Source organism: Tetranychus urticae, chromosome 2 (genome assembly GCF_039701765.1).
Source record: "Tetranychus urticae isolate SD_2017Ah chromosome 2, NJAU_TeUrti_SD_1.0, whole genome shotgun sequence".
NCBI lineage: Eukaryota > Metazoa > Arthropoda > Arachnida > Trombidiformes > Tetranychidae > Tetranychus > Tetranychus urticae.
The window spans coordinates 25,025,611-25,044,912 of NC_142959.1; the positions used below are offsets into that span (position 1 = coordinate 25,025,611).

At 33.2% G+C, this 19,302-nt stretch overlaps 5 protein-coding genes across 5 annotated transcripts; 3 read left to right on the plus strand and 2 right to left on the minus strand.

Moving 5' to 3' along the window:
- Positions 1–22: 22 nt before the first annotated feature.
- On the plus strand, positions 23–978 carry LOC149094189 (uncharacterized). Its single transcript, XM_089268001.1, has 2 exons — positions 23–328; positions 396–978. The coding sequence occupies exons 1-2, from the start codon at positions 323–325 to the stop codon at positions 729–731; spliced, it is 342 nt and encodes a 113-aa protein (XP_089124127.1). The 5' UTR covers positions 23–322; the 3' UTR covers positions 732–978.
- Positions 979–1,575: 597 nt separating this feature from the next.
- On the minus strand, positions 1,576–2,974 carry LOC107360289 (uncharacterized). The gene is made up of 4 exons (XM_015926913.3): positions 2,688–2,974; positions 2,300–2,446; positions 2,140–2,211; positions 1,576–2,054 (listed from the first exon to the last, which is right to left on the minus strand). Exons 1-4 carry the CDS (start codon positions 2,847–2,849, stop codon positions 2,031–2,033), a joined length of 405 nt encoding a protein of 134 aa, XP_015782399.1. The 5' UTR covers positions 2,850–2,974; the 3' UTR covers positions 1,576–2,030.
- Positions 2,975–6,502: 3,528 nt separating this feature from the next.
- LOC107360667 (glutamyl aminopeptidase) lies at positions 6,503–11,960 on the plus strand. Its single transcript, XM_015927370.3, has 7 exons — positions 6,503–7,405; positions 7,562–7,856; positions 7,960–8,080; positions 8,351–8,508; positions 9,284–9,685; positions 9,776–10,527; positions 10,590–11,960. The coding sequence occupies exons 1-7, from the start codon at positions 6,807–6,809 to the stop codon at positions 11,770–11,772; spliced, it is 3,510 nt and encodes a 1,169-aa protein (XP_015782856.1). The 5' UTR covers positions 6,503–6,806; the 3' UTR covers positions 11,773–11,960.
- A 170-nt stretch (positions 11,961–12,130) lies between these two features.
- Positions 12,131–13,519, minus strand: LOC107360668 (uncharacterized). The gene is made up of 2 exons (XM_015927371.3): positions 13,314–13,519; positions 12,131–13,200 (listed from the first exon to the last, which is right to left on the minus strand). Exons 1-2 carry the CDS (start codon positions 13,451–13,453, stop codon positions 12,222–12,224), a joined length of 1,119 nt encoding a protein of 372 aa, XP_015782857.1. The 5' UTR covers positions 13,454–13,519; the 3' UTR covers positions 12,131–12,221.
- Positions 13,520–16,653: 3,134 nt separating this feature from the next.
- Positions 16,654–19,082, plus strand: LOC107360554 (fatty acyl-CoA reductase wat). The gene is made up of 4 exons (XM_015927232.3): positions 16,654–17,364; positions 17,575–18,345; positions 18,454–18,711; positions 18,805–19,082. The coding sequence occupies exons 1-4, from the start codon at positions 16,994–16,996 to the stop codon at positions 18,887–18,889; spliced, it is 1,485 nt and encodes a 494-aa protein (XP_015782718.1). The 5' UTR covers positions 16,654–16,993; the 3' UTR covers positions 18,890–19,082.
- Positions 19,083–19,302: the final 220 nt, after the last annotated feature.

The following is a 19,302-nucleotide window of genomic DNA, read 5'->3' on the forward strand; positions in this document are numbered from 1 at the left end:
TCGTTTAATCTAAAGTAGAGAAAGAGAGCGATAAAATATCAACATTTTATGACTTTTTGATGATTTTTGAACAGTAAAATTCAGATACTTAAATAATATCTAAAATGAAGTAAAACAAGCTAAATAAGTTCGGTTTGTAAACGATCATTCAATCATGATTAATGAAGGAGACAATCATAACAGTCAACAGTTTGCATCGAATGACTTAATCGCAGTCTTGTATCAGTTTTTAGTGTTCTGAATATCATTCATTTGACTAGTCATGTTTTCGGAGTGATCAATTATCTTGGCGAACTGTCAACATTTTGCTATTGATAAACTAATGAAGGTAAGTTGACCAAAGTTTAATTTAATCCCTAATTAATACAATGTAATAACTTTTTTCTCGTTGATAGCTTCACCATATCTGCATCTGGGCTTTATCGGCTTTATTACTGTGTGTGAGAAGTGAAATTCACTTGAATTTCCGAATCAATCTTCAGCCCTTTTCTTTTGCCTTACCTCGATTTAAACTTCCACCGATCAGAATCTCAGCTGATATTCTTCCATCTCCACATGACGATGAGCCACCTTCAATCGTTACTTTTCCTGGAGTAACTATAAGTGGACAAAACAATGAACACAATGAACAGCAGGAAACATCATATTATCATCATCAATCTCAAGTGTTTCATCACAATGACCATAAGCCTCGCATTGACTGGAATGACCAAAATGATAACACGTTTTAAATAAAGTGTTTTGCCCGTTATAAGTGCAGAGACGTTAAAAACTAAAGCTCAGTTGAGAAATGTAATCTCTTGTCTATTGATCTGAGATCTGAAATTTGCTCAAACTCGTCAGAAATATTGTGTTCGTGGAGTTTCCGTTTCTTCAACTTCTACACATTGGCTAATGGCACTTTATAATACTACATGTTTGATGTTTAATGCTCTCAAAATATTAAATAATAAATTTATTCATAAAAACTCTTAAAAACTTGCATGAAATTTATTTATTTCAAATGATTTGCATATTTGCAAGAAAAATCTGTAGTAAATCGACTTGAATTATAGCGCGGCGCTTTAAAATGAAATTTTTCATGTACAACCTGGGCGAGGTTTTACTTTAAAGCGAGTAGCTTATTCAGTAAATAGTCAAGAACTACTTTTTGAGTGAGAAAACATTTAAGAAATAGGTATAGTTAGTTATTTTTGCATCAAAATTGGCTAGAATGAAATGTTAAATGATGTGCTTGAATCATTTACCGGACAATTTTAGGGACTCGTATTTAGTTTTATTTAACCATTATAACGATAAATCCATTAGAGTCAACAATAATCAAATGTAGACAAGCATGGAATTCAGTAAAAGTTAAAACTCCACTTAATAATGGCATGTTAATAAGCGGGGTTCTTTAATAGACTTTCACTACGATCCAGTCTTAACCGAAACATTCAAGGCATTAGATGAATGTACAATTTACCCTGAATTCATCTCTTTTCGGAATAGTAAGATTAACTGTCTTCGACTTTTGGTCAGAAACCTTCACTTATGGGACATTAGCTTCATTATTAGATTCAGAATACAGTAATGCCAATGGATAAAATAAGAGTTGTAATATAAAAACAATTTGAATGAAAAATATATACATTTTATAAGTTTAACATAAGTATTATGTACAAGTCATATACAATTTGCGTTTTACAAAAAAATTATACCACTTTACGTCATTTATTCATAATTAAGATACTCAGCCTCGAATCTTAATTACAAATAACTTTGATCCAATGATACAACAATTACAGTTACAATAAAGTGTTCAAGCTGAATGAAAGATTTCAACATCTGTACATCTGAATAAATAGTTAAATACTCGAAGGATACTTTTAGAAAAGCTCAATTTGTAAAAGACTGAATACGAAAGTGTAAAGCTTAACATTTAGCTTTTAGCTTGATTTGGTCGATTAGGTTTTCCGTTTTAACTTGGCTTTTGGCAATAGGACTTTTGATCTCTCAAGAATTCAAACTGTGAATTATTGTGACCCTTTTTACCACCATCCCCAGCCATGACCCTATCAAGTCGAAGAGCAAATAAAAAATGAAATTAAAAATGGCAAGGAATGGGTTTAGTTATTGTCAAATAAAGTATTAACTTACATGACCCCAGCCATGATGTCCATGATGTCCTTGGTGTCCATGATGACCCCATCCCCATCCACCATTCCAACCCTGTTTTATAAAAGAGCAAAATCGATATTAAAATCAAAATGCATGTCGATTGAAACTAAATGAGACTAGACTAGTTTATTAGACTTACATGAGACAAAGCAGCATGACCACCCCAGCCTCCCCATCCAGAGTGTCCAGTGTGGCCTCCCCAACCACCCCAGCCTCCCCAGCTATTGTGGCCGTGACCATGGCCATGAGAGTGCTTATGACCATGATGATGTCCGTGTTTGTGACCCTGTCAGTGAAATAAGTGAATAGAGATCAGAAAGTCTGGTAAATATCACTAGAAATCTCAAGATTGAAGCTTGCCAAATCAGTCCTTGTTCAACTTGATGAACAATGATACAATTTAAAACAATAAATCTTGATAGTCTGAGCTATAAATCGTGCGTCACATCGATGTTATCAGTTTATTACTTCATGCTGTTAGAGAGTAAATTGTAATAATTTTTAGTAAATTGTCTTGAATGACTTACATGATGGTGACCGTGATGGTGTCCATGATGGTGGTGAACCTTCTTTCCTTCATGTTTATGGTGGTGATGAACATTTTTCTTGCAACAATGATGATGATGACGATGAGAGGTAACAGCCACAATGTAAAGCGTAACCAAAGCAATCACGAGTGTGATCCTCATGTTGATTCAAAGAATAAGTTTGCTCGTAAAAATGTAATAATAATTTGGTAACAAATGAATGAAGATTTAAAGTGTAACTTTGTCGTTCTCAAGATTGATCACCTTATAAGATGATCAAATGAATTGAAACTGATCCAGTTCCCAGTGATCGTATTAACCTTTTATACTCGACAAAATTAATAGTTGTAACACAATAAGTTGACACCTTAAACGATGTTGACCAACAGTTTAACAATGTTAACAAGACATTAATTGAGAAAATCACCAATAAAATACAAAATGAAAAAAGAGATTCATTATAAACTGTAATCATCGGCTTGTTGACAATAATTGTAATGTTGAATCAAATTAGTTGCATTTCTTTTTCACCTTTTTCACTTCTTCCTCTTCTTTTTCAACACCTTTAACCATGTTAAGCCATGGTTCTCATGTTTGAACTTGTCAAACTAATTTTCAATGTTTCAATGCTTCATTGATCACAATTAGCTTATCCACAAAATTTACAGTTATCAACTTAAAGCAAACGCCAAAAAACATCGGCAACCTTTTTTAGGCTGACTTCTGAATGTAAAAAGTATACTGAGAGTCCAAATGAAATGTTTGAAACATTGATATTTTAACAAGCATTGGAGACTCATTTCACACCGATGTTGGTCACTAGAAAATTTCTGCACTATTTTACGGTTGTTGCTATTAGAGGGTACATACGCAAATATAGTATAAACATTTATGAACAAATGGACAAAAGCGGGTGAAAATAGATTGCTTCAAAACTTAGACTCTGTTGGTTTGTAGGGACATAAAAACAGAGTCGATATGCTAAAGCGGCAAGAAAGCAACTCAAGCTTTTCTAATGTTTATGGTCTTACAAAGCTTGTGTAAATTAGGTCTATTTGGATATACAAATTAAATCATTGATCGATAAAGACCCACTTCAAGATCACTTGCTTTATATCATCGCATTTTGGTTGTGATGCTTGGCTTTTACGTGATTGATGTACCAGAAACAACTTATTCAACAAAGCAAACTCATCTCAACCCAAATCTTAATAAATAAACCAATTTTCTGGTTTAACTTACAAAAAGTACTGTCAAAAGCTCGAACATTTAAGTTAAGATTTGAGACTTGCTGGGTTTGTATGTGCATAAAAACTGAGTCCATTGGTACTAATAAAAAGTTCCTACGATGAACAGTTTTCGAGAAAATCGAGTCCAAAGTTGGAACTTCGATCGCCGTTTGTACAATTATGGAAGCTGATTTTTTGATATAACTTATTTCCCTGATACAATAATATGATACGTAACCAGAAAATGCACTTATTTTGAGGAATAGAATTTTCTGTCCAAAATAAAAGCGATAACTTCGATTTTAAGTTAAACTGACCTTTTTCTGTAGCCGTAAGTTTTAGCAACCTGAAACTTATTATTTGTGCATAAAAGTTAATTGTACATATCATGAATTGAATACCTTTTTCACTTTCTCAATAGTTCTCTCGATTTTGGCCATTGGCCTTAAAACTTTGAACCTCAATATTTCGAGAAGTGTATCACCCACAATCATCATTCTTTAATCAAACGTTAGATTTCATTATTCACTATAATATACTCAAATTTAAGATAATTCAAGATCCTGCAAAAAAAGTTATAACATTGCATTACTTAGGTTGTCAGATTTGGAACTTGGTTGAAGAAGGTAAATGGTTACTTAGATAATATTATAAATTAAATGAATTGGATCAGATTTCTTCGGTTTTCAGTCATATCAAGTTATACCCCATAACGAGAGGTAATGTTTGGTCAAACAATGACGATTGTGGATGCTACTATTCTCCAAATATCGAGGCTCAAAGTTTTAAGGCCAATGGCCAAAATCGAGAGAACTATTGAGAAATTCCCAAAAGTATTAGATTTTTGATCTTTGCCGACAACTTTTATCGACTCATAATAAGTTTCAGTTCTCTAAAACTTACGGTTACAGAAAAAGGTCAGTTTAACTTAAAATCGAAGTTATCGCTTTTATTTTGGACAGAAAACTTTATTCCTCAAAGTAAATGCATTTTCTGATTATGTATCACATTATTGTATCAGGAAAATGTGTTTCATGCAAAAACCTTCTTCCATAATGGTACAAACGGCGATCGAAGTTTTAACTTTGGACTCGATTTTCTCGAAAACTGTTGATCGTAGGAACTTTTTAATGGTGCCAATAGAATCAGTGTTTCTGTCCCTACAAGCCAACAGAGTTCAAATTTGCAAGAAATCAATGTGCACTAGTTCTTGTCCATTTTCTTTAAGCATTTGTGTAAATTTGTGCAATAAATGGAACAATTGTGCTCATTATGTCTTTTTAGTAGCAATGTTTATATTGCATTACAACTACACAACTATTTTACATTGTATCGTGATCAGAGTGAGAGTCAAAGTCGGACAAGTGTTAAGCTCCGAGCCTCGCGATATTTTCCTGTTTTTTGGGCTTCACAAGTACTTGTGAACTACAAGACAGACGAATGCACAATCTTTTCACCCAAACTGTTACTTTCAGTAGAAGGGTGATTCAAAGTGTGATTACATTCGAGTACCTGGTTAAAGTATCTTTTGTTTTTAGTCTCCTTCTAGTGTTTACATGTAATCCTCATAATTATTGCAGAGATTTTAATATCCTCCAGTCTTAAAAATCATAGCATATCAATCAAATCATATAAGTTTCGTTTTCCACAAAATTATTAAATCTTCAAATCATCTAACAAAAATCAAAAATCGCACTTTGTAAGTCAAAAATGTAAGTCGCACAAAAATCGGTCAATTTTATTGAATGCAATCATCAACAATGGCAAAGTCAAGAGTAAAAATGGAACTAATTGCAATAAATTTTTTGCCTAACTGCATCCATCTTCAACTGTACAGTTCAGGCCGATTGCAATTATTACGGTGTGAAACAATTAAATTGTGTAAGCCTAATGTCGTAAGTGTATCCACAATCACATGGATCGGCTTCTTATGGGAGATAAGTCGATGATGCAAAAATCAGCAAAAGAATCGTTAAATTGTTGAAACATGTGCTATACTCTAGATTGGTAATTAATGGTAGATTCAACTTAAATTGGATCAAATTTAGCAATTACAATGAAACTGGTTACAACCATCTAATATGGTGCATTGGCAATGTTAACTTTTGATCTTGAATCTTTCAATGGATGCTTTTACTGGGCATCGGCAGAGCTCTTGCAAATGCGGAAGATTGTTCTTGGTTAAGGAGATTCCCAGATGCATTCACTGTTCATGTGATTCGATTGACTTCATGATTGTTCAAATTTTGTTTCTCATCTTTTCCCATTTCTTCATTTCGTCTTGTTTCTCTCTCAAGGCAAATACGAATATCCTTTTGAAGGGAAAGATTAAAGACGATGTTTAATATTAAATAAAGTGATAATAGTGGTAAAAATTATTGAAAATTAAAAGATAAATAATATCAATAATAAGTAATAATGATAATAATAATTAGGTAAAACTTATTTCTCTTTGATTCTCTTTTCCTCTCTTTTAGCACTTTTTGATGATCAATCTTAATCAAACCCAATTGAAGTTAATCAGATGAAAGATGAAGTAAAGTAATCTGACATCAAGTTGGTAGTCAATTTTACTCAACAGTTTTTATTATTAGTCTTTTCGTCGATACTAACGACCATCTCACACTTATTCCTGAAACATGAACATCATCTAGTTGAGAAGCAAACATTTTCTTGTCTTTTCCTGCCTTATGTATCTTGATGGTCCATCACGATTGTGACAACTTTTTTCACTCCCACCTTTCATTAGATGTTAACCCAAATTGATTTACATTTTTGCCGAATTCAAAGTGACAGTTTGTTCACTTTGTCCTGGTCAACTGACATTGACCTTCAACTGTAAACATCGACCTTTTTTGCCGCTCAAGTGATCTGAATTTACTTCGCAATCATGCGACTTTCCAGTGTCAACCTGTGTAATGTAACAATTTTTTTGTGCCTTTTAGTTGTTCTCAATTTTATGAGTTCAACCCTTCAATCGGAGGTTACCTTTAACGATGATTTAGATGAGGATTATCTCGACGAAGAAGCCTTGGATAAGCGTAATTTTGTTAATAAATCTCTTCGATCATCTCGTCTGTCCAACATGTCATTGCGATTTACAAGTCGAGAGTCACCTTTAGTTGAACCTTATGTTCGCCTTTCTTCCTCTCTTTTCAAACCTTTTCGTTATCAAATTTACTGGGATCTTTCAGAAGGAATTGAAACCTTTTCAGGAACAGTGCGAGTCTCCTTCATTGTGCTGTCATCGACTCGATCCCTTGCCATTCAAGTCAACACGCTCAACATAACTTCACTTTCCCTCAACTATCAAGATACCAATGAGGAAATCATTGTCTCCAAAAGCTGGCTTGACAAGTCAAACATTTATGCAATCGAGACTCAATCCAATGTAACGGATAATCGACTCATCACAATGTTCATACAATTCAAAGGTACTTTTCAAACTTTTGGGTTTCTCATTCACCAGTCAACAACTCCAACACCCAGGTAATTATTGTTTCGACTGTTCACTTCTTTTCCATAAAAACATTGAAATCAAAAGGACAATCACAGTCATTTTCTTACCAGAATCTGGTCATCAGATGGTTATATTTATTATAAGATAGTTGGAATAATTTTCTGGTGTTTCGTTTATGTCTATAGATACACTTATATGACCAAATTTGAGCCAATTCATGCTCGTAAAGCTTTCCCTTGTTTCGATGAGCCCGATATGAAGGCTCACTTTAAAATAAGCGTTAAACACAATTCATCGTTAACAGCCTATTCCAATATGCCATTGGAAAGTATCAAAAAGTTTGATGGTAAAACTGATGATAATGGAAATAATTGGCACATTTCAGAGTTTCAAGAATCACCACTCATGACAACCTATCTTGTTGCCCTTGTTGTTTGTGATTGCCACCGGTCTGTGGCTTCAACTTCACAAGGAGTTGAGGTAAGGAAAGAAGATAAAAATATGTACTTCATGTGGCGGAAAAATTCAATATCTTTTTTTCATTTTCTTTACTTTTCTTTTCATCATCGCCATTATCTTACAGTTAGGAATAATAACATTGAAAGAAGACGCAAACAAAACTGATTATGCCTTATCAATTGCAGTTAAGTGTATGGAATTTTTCCAACAATACCTTGGAATTGGATACAAATTTCCAAAATTAGGTGAGCTCAAGTCAATTGTAAAAGTCATCTGTAAACATGATGCTTGCTAAATGCAAGAAACGTGATTGAAGATTCAACAGAAAACTCAAGGTTCAAGGTCGATAAATGCATGAAAGTTGACAGTTGATTTCAGAGCCTGAGTTAGTTTCCATAGATAGTTTTAACCTGCAATATCCAACCCTTGAATATGCTTAGCAAGAGCACACAAAAAGGATTAAATTGTCTGAGGCAACTTTTTCATCAAGACTTTTCATTTCTGAACCTTTACAGACATCTTTGCTGCACCACATTATCCTTCATTTGGAATGGAGCATTCAGGCCTCATCATACAATTTTACAATCGTATTCTGTACCAGAAAGACGGTAAATATGAGGTTTACAATAAAGAATGGATTCTGTATACGACAGCTCACGAAATTGCCCATCAGGTAAGTTTTTTGAAACAAAAGACATTTTCCTGAAAAATAAATTTGAACAGCACTTGCCGTCCAACAGGCTTGATGATAGACTTTTGTAAATGATGTTTAATTTATAGCGATTGATTTTTAGCAAAATTAAAATTGAATCTGTTTTATTGATATTTAAATGTCCATAATCATGAGCCTAATAAAGGAACCCAAAGAAACACTCTGAATGAATGCAAATTTAAAGATAATTGCTTTTCCAGGTAATAAAAGGTTATATTAAAATAACAAATTGGAAAATGAAAGAATGGCCTTTTTTGACACACTTTTAAATACAAAGTTAACTTACATTCGTGCATCAAATTAAATAAGGTTGAACGCAATGTACAAAAAGACCATGGGAAAAATAGTCCATTACTCAAAGCTTGTTATTGCTTGAGTTTAAATAGCATCGAATTGGTTAACAAAAAGACAAAAAATGTCAAATTTCTCCGAAGTTTGTTCTATTGAAAAGTCTTGGCATTAAGTAAAGCTGCACAAGTCGAGGAATATCTCTGAATGGAAACAAATTTGAATGAAAATTTCGAGAAAAGTAAATAGTCGTTCTTAACTTAATCTAATGAAATGTCAAAATTGTTGAAAATCTCTAAAAATGATTCATTCAGTGTTTAATAAAGATTGTTAGTCCTTTTCTAAAAAATACAATTTATGTTCATTCCGAGTATTTCCTAGGGAACTTTATAACCTTATGCTGAATCGGATTCCATTATTTTTAACTGTCTTTTTAAACTCCAATTAGTGGTTCGGCAATTTGGTTACACTGCGTTGGTGGGAACATACATGGCTTAATGAAGGTTTTGCGACATATTTTGCTACCAAAGCAGTTGACTTTGTTGATCCTGAAATGTCTAGTGATGACTTGTTCTTGATCAATCGATATCGAACCTCGCTTTATTATGATTTAAAAGGAATTTATACTCCATGGAATCGTACCATTGCTCCAATCACCCATTCCAATCAAATTAAACAATCATTCAGTTGGCTGAGCTATCAAAAGGGTGGCAGTATCTTGAGAATGATGGAAGACTTTTTAGGATCGGATAACATCAACAAATTGATGAGATCATATTTAACCAAATTTGCCGATTCCAATGTTGAAACCAATGATTTCAGTGAAGAAGCTGGAAAATATTATTCAGAGGTAAATTTTCACCCTTACTCGATGGAAACTAATCTTGAAAAATCTTCTCTTTTGCAAGTTTCTCATGTTAAACTTTTCCCCTCTCAATAGATCAATATGACGGAATTTATCGATTCATGGACTAAACAGTCTGGATGTCCGATAATAAATGTTGTCTGGAATAACGATGGAACTGTTCGCTTAAGTCAATTGTCATCTTTAGCTCACAAATCAATCAGGGAAGCTTCAAAAAATTCAGATTCTAACGATTCTCTCATCAATGCAACCGATCCCGAAAGAAGCTCACCTCATATTGACTCATCTTCCTCTTCCTCATCCCCAAAATTCAACAAGTCTATCAATGAATCATCTGTTACTTGGTTGATTCCAATAACATATAAAACCTCTGATGGTTTTTCTGGGTTAATCTGGTTAACCAAAGCCCATCAAGATTACAAGCTATGTGACAATTGTTCCTGGGTTGTGTTCAATGTAAACAAAAAGGGCTACTATGTGGTCAACTATTCACCCAGTCAATGGTTAGTGTTGATTGACGCTCTTTCCAGTGAACCTGAATCCTTTACAAGTGAAACTTTTACCGGCCTTTTACTAGATGGCTACCATCTCTGTGAACTTGGACTCATGGAAGTGTCCACTTTTTTCAGCTTACTGTCAAACATTAAACGCTATTCAAACCTGGCTTCTCTTTCATTGGCCCTTTCCACATCCAAAGTACCCTTCGGTGCTCCTGCTTTTGGTGAAGGTCGATATCTTTTGAATGAATTTCGTCGCGATCTTATTGAATCAATTTACCATAAAGTTTCAATGACTCAAAAATCATACAATGAAGATTATGCCAAAATGTAAGTGAACATCTGACTATAAAAGAGTTGAAAATTAATTTCTGAGCAAATCTTTTTTTCAGGATTTTACGATACGAGCTTCTTGAAGATGCATGTGAAATGAAAGTACCAGATTGCTTGAAAGATGCATCAAACTATCTCTTGTCATGGATTAATGACAGTTCCGCTTATATTCCCGTTTACATGCAAAATGTAGTCTTTCGCTATGGAATGGCAACTCTTAATAACTTTACTTATTGGGAGTCAATTTTGCACAATTTACTCACAGGTAATCTGCATGGGATCAAGGGAACGGCACTGATTAGAGGATTGTTTGCAATCAAAGAAGACAATTTACGGGAAAAGGCGTACAGTTTACTGAAAGACACTGAATATGAGATTGAAGCTTCCGTACTGATTGAGTCAAAGTGTCCAACCATTTCAACAAGGCCCAATCCTTTGAAAAGCTCGGTACTCAAGTGGTTAATAAATGAAAATCTGTACGGCTTTCCATGGAGAAATGAGAAAAAGTCAATCCAATTGAGTATGGATGACCAGAGTGAAGCAACCCTTAGTCCATTGTCAAGTTCACCCATCAAGCCTTTTCATTATTCAATCAATCTATTGTTTCTTCCAAGTCCATCATCAATGGTTAAAGGTTCACTTGATTTAAGGTTTACTTTGAATGGAACCACTAAACACTGTTTATTTCTTGTTGGTCCACAATTGTCCATCACTTCTGTTTCAGCTTATTCAATCAACTTGCTCACAAATTACAGGCGGAAACAATTGATTTTCAACTCGTTTCATTATCGACCCAACAATTTGTTTGCAATTCAATTTCAAAATTTTCTTGAACCAGGCAACTATTCAATCCATTTAACCTACACAGGCAACTATTCATCAGCCATAGCTAAAGGTTACCAACAGCAATCCAATGGAGGCTCATCCATGTCTCTAGGAACGGTTGAGTTAAGAGGTGGTTCCAGATTATTTCCAGTCTTTAATCATTCTCTCGATTCACCTACAAGTTTCAATATTAACCTTGTTTACCGTTTAACTGCTGATGAACCTTTAATTTCAAGTTCATCTAATCATCACCCCGAAGGTGCAACCATCATTCATTCAGCTTCAACTCTTTTTGATCAAATTTTACCTTCACAATTGAGGATTACTTTGGCACCTGATAGTGTTCGCCTGGTTCATTTGAAAGAGTTGATTGATGTTAATGAAACAGTTTTGCAAAATTTAGATAACTCTATTTGATTCAATTGGAGCAATTCTGTGAAACTAAAGGACCCTCTGAATCGCTAATAATTGAATCTAAATTTTATCAAACAGTATTTACAATATTTGTTATCGTTCTTTTTGTTTCATCAATCCAATTGTAATACGTTTTCATTTTTTATTTTGTACAAAAAACACAAAATACAACCAATTTTAATCTTGTTCAAGACTTGAAATATTTAATACAATAGGGAAGCTATTTTCGTTCATTTGTTCAAATTCGTAAGACTTTTAAAAGACACAGAATGAATCGCGAAGACAAGATTGTTTAAAACAAAGATTTGTATGAGTTTACATCTTGTAGGTTTTAAATAAAGGTAGTGACATCGAATGGGGATAATCGCAAAATACAAAAATTTTATTGGTACTGAAAATATTAGAAAAGTAGAGAAATAGTAGAAAAGAATTCTTTTCTGGTACAAAAGTGATTAAATGTAAACATTGATCGAATGTTCACCATTGGTCTGTTGCATAAACTCTAATCGTCGGATAGCTGTTCGTATAGCTAGTTGTCGCGCTTCAGGAGTTATCTCCTTTACAGTCTCTTCAATGGCGAGCTTCAAGTCAGCAGCGGTGTGAGACTCATATTCATAGACTCTGGAAGTTAACCAACCCCATAAAAAGAAGTCACAAGGAGATAAAAAGCATGTATTTGACGGATACTCTATTCCTCCACCATAAAAGTTGGAATTTTTTATTCCAATTACACGATGACCAAATGCTTCAGCTAAGGCAGAGTGTAAATCTGGTGAAGTTAGCTGACAAGTGTCAGTGCCATCTTGAATGTACCACATCTTATCTTTTTTATCTCCAAGCTTATCACCACCAAATTGCTCTTTGATCACATCAACAAGAGAAGATCCATCTTCTGATTCCTCGATGAAGGCTATTTTTATAAAATCAAATGAGATTGCTGCATAAACAACCAAATCAACATTATGGCGAACTCTTGAACGAGAAAAATAAGGTAGCTCGTCTCCAAAATAGCGAAAGTAACCTTTATAGACATATCTATCTAAATTAACGTGAATAATATCGGCAAAGATGACATTTTCAATTTCCATTTCTTGAGAGTTGACAGCTCGTAAGACATTATCAGCCAAAAACTTTCTCGCAACAGCTTCTTCCTCTACAGATGGATGAAAAATGCGAACAAAATATCGATGAAGCAGCTTGAAATACTCTTTTGCTACATCTATCCAATTATCAATTTGCATATCAAGTTCCGCTTGAAGCAGGCTAGCCGTAGGATTTTTTTCAAAGTAATCTTGTAAACCATGTAACGCTCGAGCATCGATATTTAAAACAGGTTCACGCACTATCTGTTCAATTGAGCTATCTGAATCGTATTCCTCATCATCAAGTCCATCGAGGCTCAAATCGTCGTTTAAAAAATAGTCAATAAATCTAAAAGAAAAGAAAACGAAAAGTCGATTAGGAAAGTGAAAGAAAAATGATAGCCTATGTGACCAAGAGAAAAGTACATAACTTGTATATAACTTGATAACAAGTTTACTTACCCTATCATGACTTCTTCACTTGGGCAATTTTCATGGCCAAAAAGATCATGAACATGAGTTATTGCAGCTACATATGATTCACCATTTTCAACATATGCTTCTAATAAAGCTAATTTTATCTCCACAGTTAAAGCAGCCATAGTTAAGATCCAACACTTATAAGTTCAACAAGTTAATGTATAAGTTGGTTAAGTTGTTTACAAACATAGACAAAAATAAAGCTAGTGCGCATTGTCTTACAATGTCTTACATTGTTAGCAAAAAAAGCGGTTAGCGGCAATGTGTTTGAATTTTCACCAAGCATTTGTTCTGTGATCAAAGTCCTATAATTTTAGTTGAACTAGCTACCAATAGATTAGTAGCACTTCCCAATCAATTTGAGTAATTGATTGTTCACTTGTCATTGTATTATTTTGCTAATATCTATGTACAATGTTTACCAGTATTTGCTCCAGATGTTAATGTTACCATGAGTTACTGTGTTAGTCAACTTTAACCCAATGAGTGGATTCACCTGAATTTATTGGTATTTATTCAGTCTCTTTTAACTTGTGTTAACTCGGCAATCATTCAAGATTAATATGTTAATCTGCGTCGAGCTCTGAATCGATTAAAAACCTTTACATTTGTGATTTCTTCTCAAGGATTTTTCCAATAATAATTAGTGTCCATCTAATGTTATACTGATTTTCTTCGGTAAAATTGGTTTTAACCATTTACCCAAATTGAAAACAACCAAGATATCAACTGTTTTTTTTTCAGTCAATTTAAATGTAATTTAAACTTGAAAGTTTACTTATTTCACGTTATTTTAATCATTATCATCATCATCACCAGTAAAACCTTGTATCATGAGATGATGTTGATCTAACTTAAAATTACAAATCACTAATAGTCTGGATGTTTCTACATTCAAATGAATGGTATGTTAACCTAAACAACCATTTTCTGATGACAATTAAATTTATAAATATAATATTAAGCTGGAATGTAATCAAGGAAATGGCCAAATAAGAGTCGAAAAATGAAACGTAACCGAGTTAACCCGTAAATGCTTAACAAAAAGAGTTGACACACCAAAAACAAAACAAATAATATTGAAGATCAGATATGATTTTTCAATGTCAATACAACTGGATTCATTAAAAAGCCATTTAGCCAAAAGGGTTAAGGTTAAAGGTTTACAATCATTAATATTGCGATTAGTGGTGAATTTCATTAGACATTGTCTATGATCCTCAATAAATAGCTAATCCTGAATGAATCTTAACCCAAAAAAGACAGTCTGTTGATCAAATCGAAACCCAAGATCAACTTGGAATGATTATAAGATTGAAAGTTGACAATTGCGATGAAATCAGGAAGTAATTGTTCATAAACTGATTGTCGAAATAATAATCTTCAGTTTTCAGATTATGCTTGAGCAACATTGAACTGTATCCATTGAGCGTCACTTTGATTGCCTGTTTTTTATGGCGACTTTCAAATGATCAATTTTTTTGGTCATTTTATCATGAAAAAAACGGATTAAAATTTCAATAATTGTTGAGATGGTTTATTAATTAAAATTGAAAGCAAACACCACTTCGACGACTTTTTATGCACAAAATCTCGTGTTTTTTGCTCTTCAAATTGCCTTGATTGAGGCTTAAAAAATGGGTAAAAAAAGAGCAAAAAAAGGTAATTCAAATGATTTTGATCAAATGTAAAGTGTTAACTCAATTTTTGGTGCAACCGTACTTTGATTAACATTATTTGATTGTTTAAAATGGCACAAATCAAGAGGCTGATCAATAAATGGTTAACAAAGACACTAAGGTCAACATCCGAAAGACCAAGTGAATACAGCTGATTGAGTTTGGTTCTTGTTTAGATCAACAATCAACCTCTTTGTTTTTCATTCAAATACTGGTTTTAATCATTAGTTGAATGATTTATTCATTGGTTCAATCATTGGTTCATTTATGAGTTCAATTATCGGCTAAAATTATTGGTCTACATTGAATTTTGAGTAACTTTAATCTGTATCAACCTGGAGAATGAATAAATTGATTGTAAATGTCCCTCAATTTTACAAACAACACTGTTTTTGTTTGCCTTTCATTAAAACCTTGCCTTAGGAGAAAGTTCAGAAATTACTTTAACTATAATTATTATCGTATATTGAACACTTGCAAGACAAATTGGTGTGAAAATTGAATGATAAAATTGGTTGAAGAACCAGAGAAACCCAATGATTCATAGAAGACCAGAAAACAACATGTTAATCACAATATTAACCTTGTTATTCGGTGAATTGTTGTTTTTATTTATTTTTGCTTTTCGTTGTTTATGGCTTATCATTGAGATTTGAACATTTTAAAAACACTTACCTTTTACTATGGGAATCCACAAAGATTTATATCATGATCCATCTGTACAAAGCATCTTCAACTGAATCTGTAATGAGCAAGAAATCTGGATTATCTTATCTTGTCAAATCCATTTACTAATCCATTAGTGGCTATGATTAATCGGACAGCAATCCTTGAGAACGAGGTTAACCAAAGTGAAAAGTGAGATTTGCACTGTTTCTTCAATAGATTTGATTGTTCTTTTGGCTGTTAATTACCGTGTTTCCCCGCATTCTAGCACCGGGCTTGTTAATGAGTGAGTTCACTTTTAAGCTTTGTTGACACTCATAATTTAGCACTGTGGCTTAAAAATGAACTTAAAACTGGTTTTTATTACATTGGATACATATCTTTTTGTTATCGATTCTTGCTTTTTTTAATCATTTTTAAGACACAGAGCTAAATTATGAGTGTCAACATGACTTAAAAAGTGAAAATTTTCATTAGCAAGCCCGGTGCTAGAATGCGGGGAAACACGGTAATTGTTAATCATCAGTGTCTATTGCTGTTTTTGTTTCCTTCTTGTACAAAATTACATTTAATACTTTCCTCCTTTTTTCAAATATATTTCATCGATCAGTTAATTACTATTTAATCAAAAAAAAATGTTGAATCTTAAAAAGAGAAGCGAGAAAAAAAGCGATTTATTCAATGCTTTTTATTGATTGCTACAAGTTTAAGGGCTGCTATATGTTGATTATCAAGTTTGATTGCCTGGTAATTGTTGATAAACATGACTATTGGTGTGACCTGAAAGAGTTGACATTGGAAGAGGAAGAAAGATGATGAATGGGGAGGGAACTGGACATGATTTGATTTGGGAATGTCCAATGGAAGATTAAGAGAAAAGGGAAAACAAGTGAAAATTGGTGAGACAAAAAGAGGGAAAGATGATAATGAAGATAAGAATCAAAGTGAGTTAGTGAGTAATGTTTTAAACATTGTGCTGTTAATGTTAACAATCTTTGGACTAAAATTTTCCATTTCAAATCCATCAACTCTTTCAACTCTTGTGTCATTGTTTGCTAATTTGTTGATCATGGCTGTTGTCGTTGTTGTTATTTATCTTGCTGTTAGCTTCTTGTATCTTCTTTAGTGACACCTTGGCTTTTTTTTCAATCAATATCTTCAACAGTATTAACTGGACTTGATTATTTTTCTTGATCAACGTTTCTTTTGCGCCACTTTTATTTTCCCTCGCATCTTTTCATCTGTTTTATTCAATTTTTGTGATTCTGTTGTTTTATTTCATTTTTTATCTCATCTACTGTGTTAATTATTTTAATCATGGAAAGTGAAGTGTGCCAATTTTATGAAAAACGTTCAGTTCTAGTTACCGGTGGCACTGGTTTGATTGGGAAATGCTTGGTCTACAATTTGCTCGCCAATTGTCCTGATGTCGGTACTATATATCTTTTGCTAAGAAAAAAGCGTGAATTTAGTTTTGATCAGAGACGTGAACGTTATCTTAATTATGATATTTTTAAAAATCTTAAAACACCCAATCTATTGAATAAATTAGTTTTCATTGAAGGTGCTGTTGATGCCAAAAATTTAGGTCTATCAAATGATATTTTGTCGAAAGTAACAGCAGAAGTCTCAATTTTGTTCCATTCCGCTGCTTCAGTTGGACTGGAAGCTGGTTACAAAGGAGCCGAGTAAGCATTCAATTCGATTGATTTTTGATCACACTTACATTTATCCCAATATTAATAACCTGCTAACCACAATGTGTTAACATTTATCAAATATCAATTGGTTATGCTAATCAAACCGAAAACATCTCCTTTTTCAATGTCATTTTTTTTCAATGTAACTTATTAAATTTTTGATCGACTAACTGCTATATTTTTGCTTCATCTTTACAGTCAAGCTGCCAATTCCAATCTCCGTGGAACCATGAATGTCCTCGAATTATGTCGTTCAATGACGAATCTGGCCTGTTTAGTTTATGTTTCAACGGCAACAGCTTATCATTTCAAGTCTCTCATTGAAGAAAAAATCTATCCAGTCCCATGCACACCGGAACAATTTTTATCAGTCATGGAATCAGGTGATGCTAAGGCTATCGATAAATTTTTACGTGAAGACATGAAAATGTTTCCAAATGCTTATACATTAACTAAAGCCTTGTCTGAAAATTTATGCCAAGCTGAGAATAGCAATATTCCTATTTGTATTGTGAGACCACCAATAGTGTCCAGTTCTGTGGCTACTCCGGTTCCTGGTTGGACCAATAAAATGCAAGCCTTTAATGCTATGATTCTTCTTTGGGTCATGGGCTTGAGTAGGTGTTTAACCTGGGACCCTGACACCAGAATCGAGGTGGCTCCAGTTGATTATGTTTGCAATGTAATGATCACGGCTGCCTGGTTTACTGGACAAAAAAGGCCTGTAGACACTGTTCCGGTGTATAATGTGGTCCCTTCAGAGGACAATTCAGTTACTTGGAGAAAACTATTAGAATACTCACTAGACGTTGTCTTTGAATCGCCCAGCATTAAAGCAATTCGATGGCCTGGAAGACAAATGATTTCACCCAAGACACCATTCAAACTTTTATACTCCATTATATTTCAACACATTATTTTTGCCATCTTTTCCGATTTATTTCTGATTTGCACTGGTAGCTCACCTCAGTAAGTTTTGTTTACTTTTCATTTTAGTTAACCTTCCATGATATAATTCATTTCTGATTGATCTGAAGTTCTACAAGACCTTTTCTAAAATTGAACTTTAATTTTCAGAATTTGTGCGCTTATGATCAAAATGGTGAATACAATTAAATCAGTGCGATGGTTTTTAACTAAAGACTGGCATTACATCAACACAAATTATTTGGCTTTAACGGACCATCTTAATGAACATGATAGGAAATTATTTCCAATGAGTATGAAAAATATGGACTGGAAATCTTATATACATACTGGTTATTATGGTATCAGGAAGTTTGTTTTACATGAAGATGACGATAACACGAAAGCTGCTATTGGCCGATTGAGAAGGTCAGTCAATTTGATCGTAAAATTACTCATTAAAAAGCATTATCTATCAATTAAAAGCCACTAATTCGATTTTTTTGTATTTCTTTCAAACAGACTAACAATGATAACCAATGGAGCAGTTATATTTGCTTTCCTCATGATCATCTCTACATGTTTTATTTTAGTTTTATTTTTATAATGTGTTACATTTTTTACAACAAAAAATCATCAATGAACAATTTGACTTTCATACATATTCACATTACCTTTTGCAATCATATAAACCCATATTTTTAACAACACTTTTTTACCTGAAACTCTTTCTGAGTAAAATACAAAATATCATTTTATGTGATTGACTCACAATAAAAAATCAAATTATTTCAACAAAACTTTCACTTTGTCCATCTCATCTATTAATACACTGGATAATACAGTAGATTAATTGTAATCAAGCCAAAAACAACATTGAAAAATTGACAACAAGCAATTAAATACACATTAGATTTGTGTAAAATTATTTCTTTCTCCAACTCAGCCATATAAGGTTAAATTTTTTTCAATTAGTATTTCATTGAGAAGCTAATCAATAAACTGAAGGCAGAAAATTAT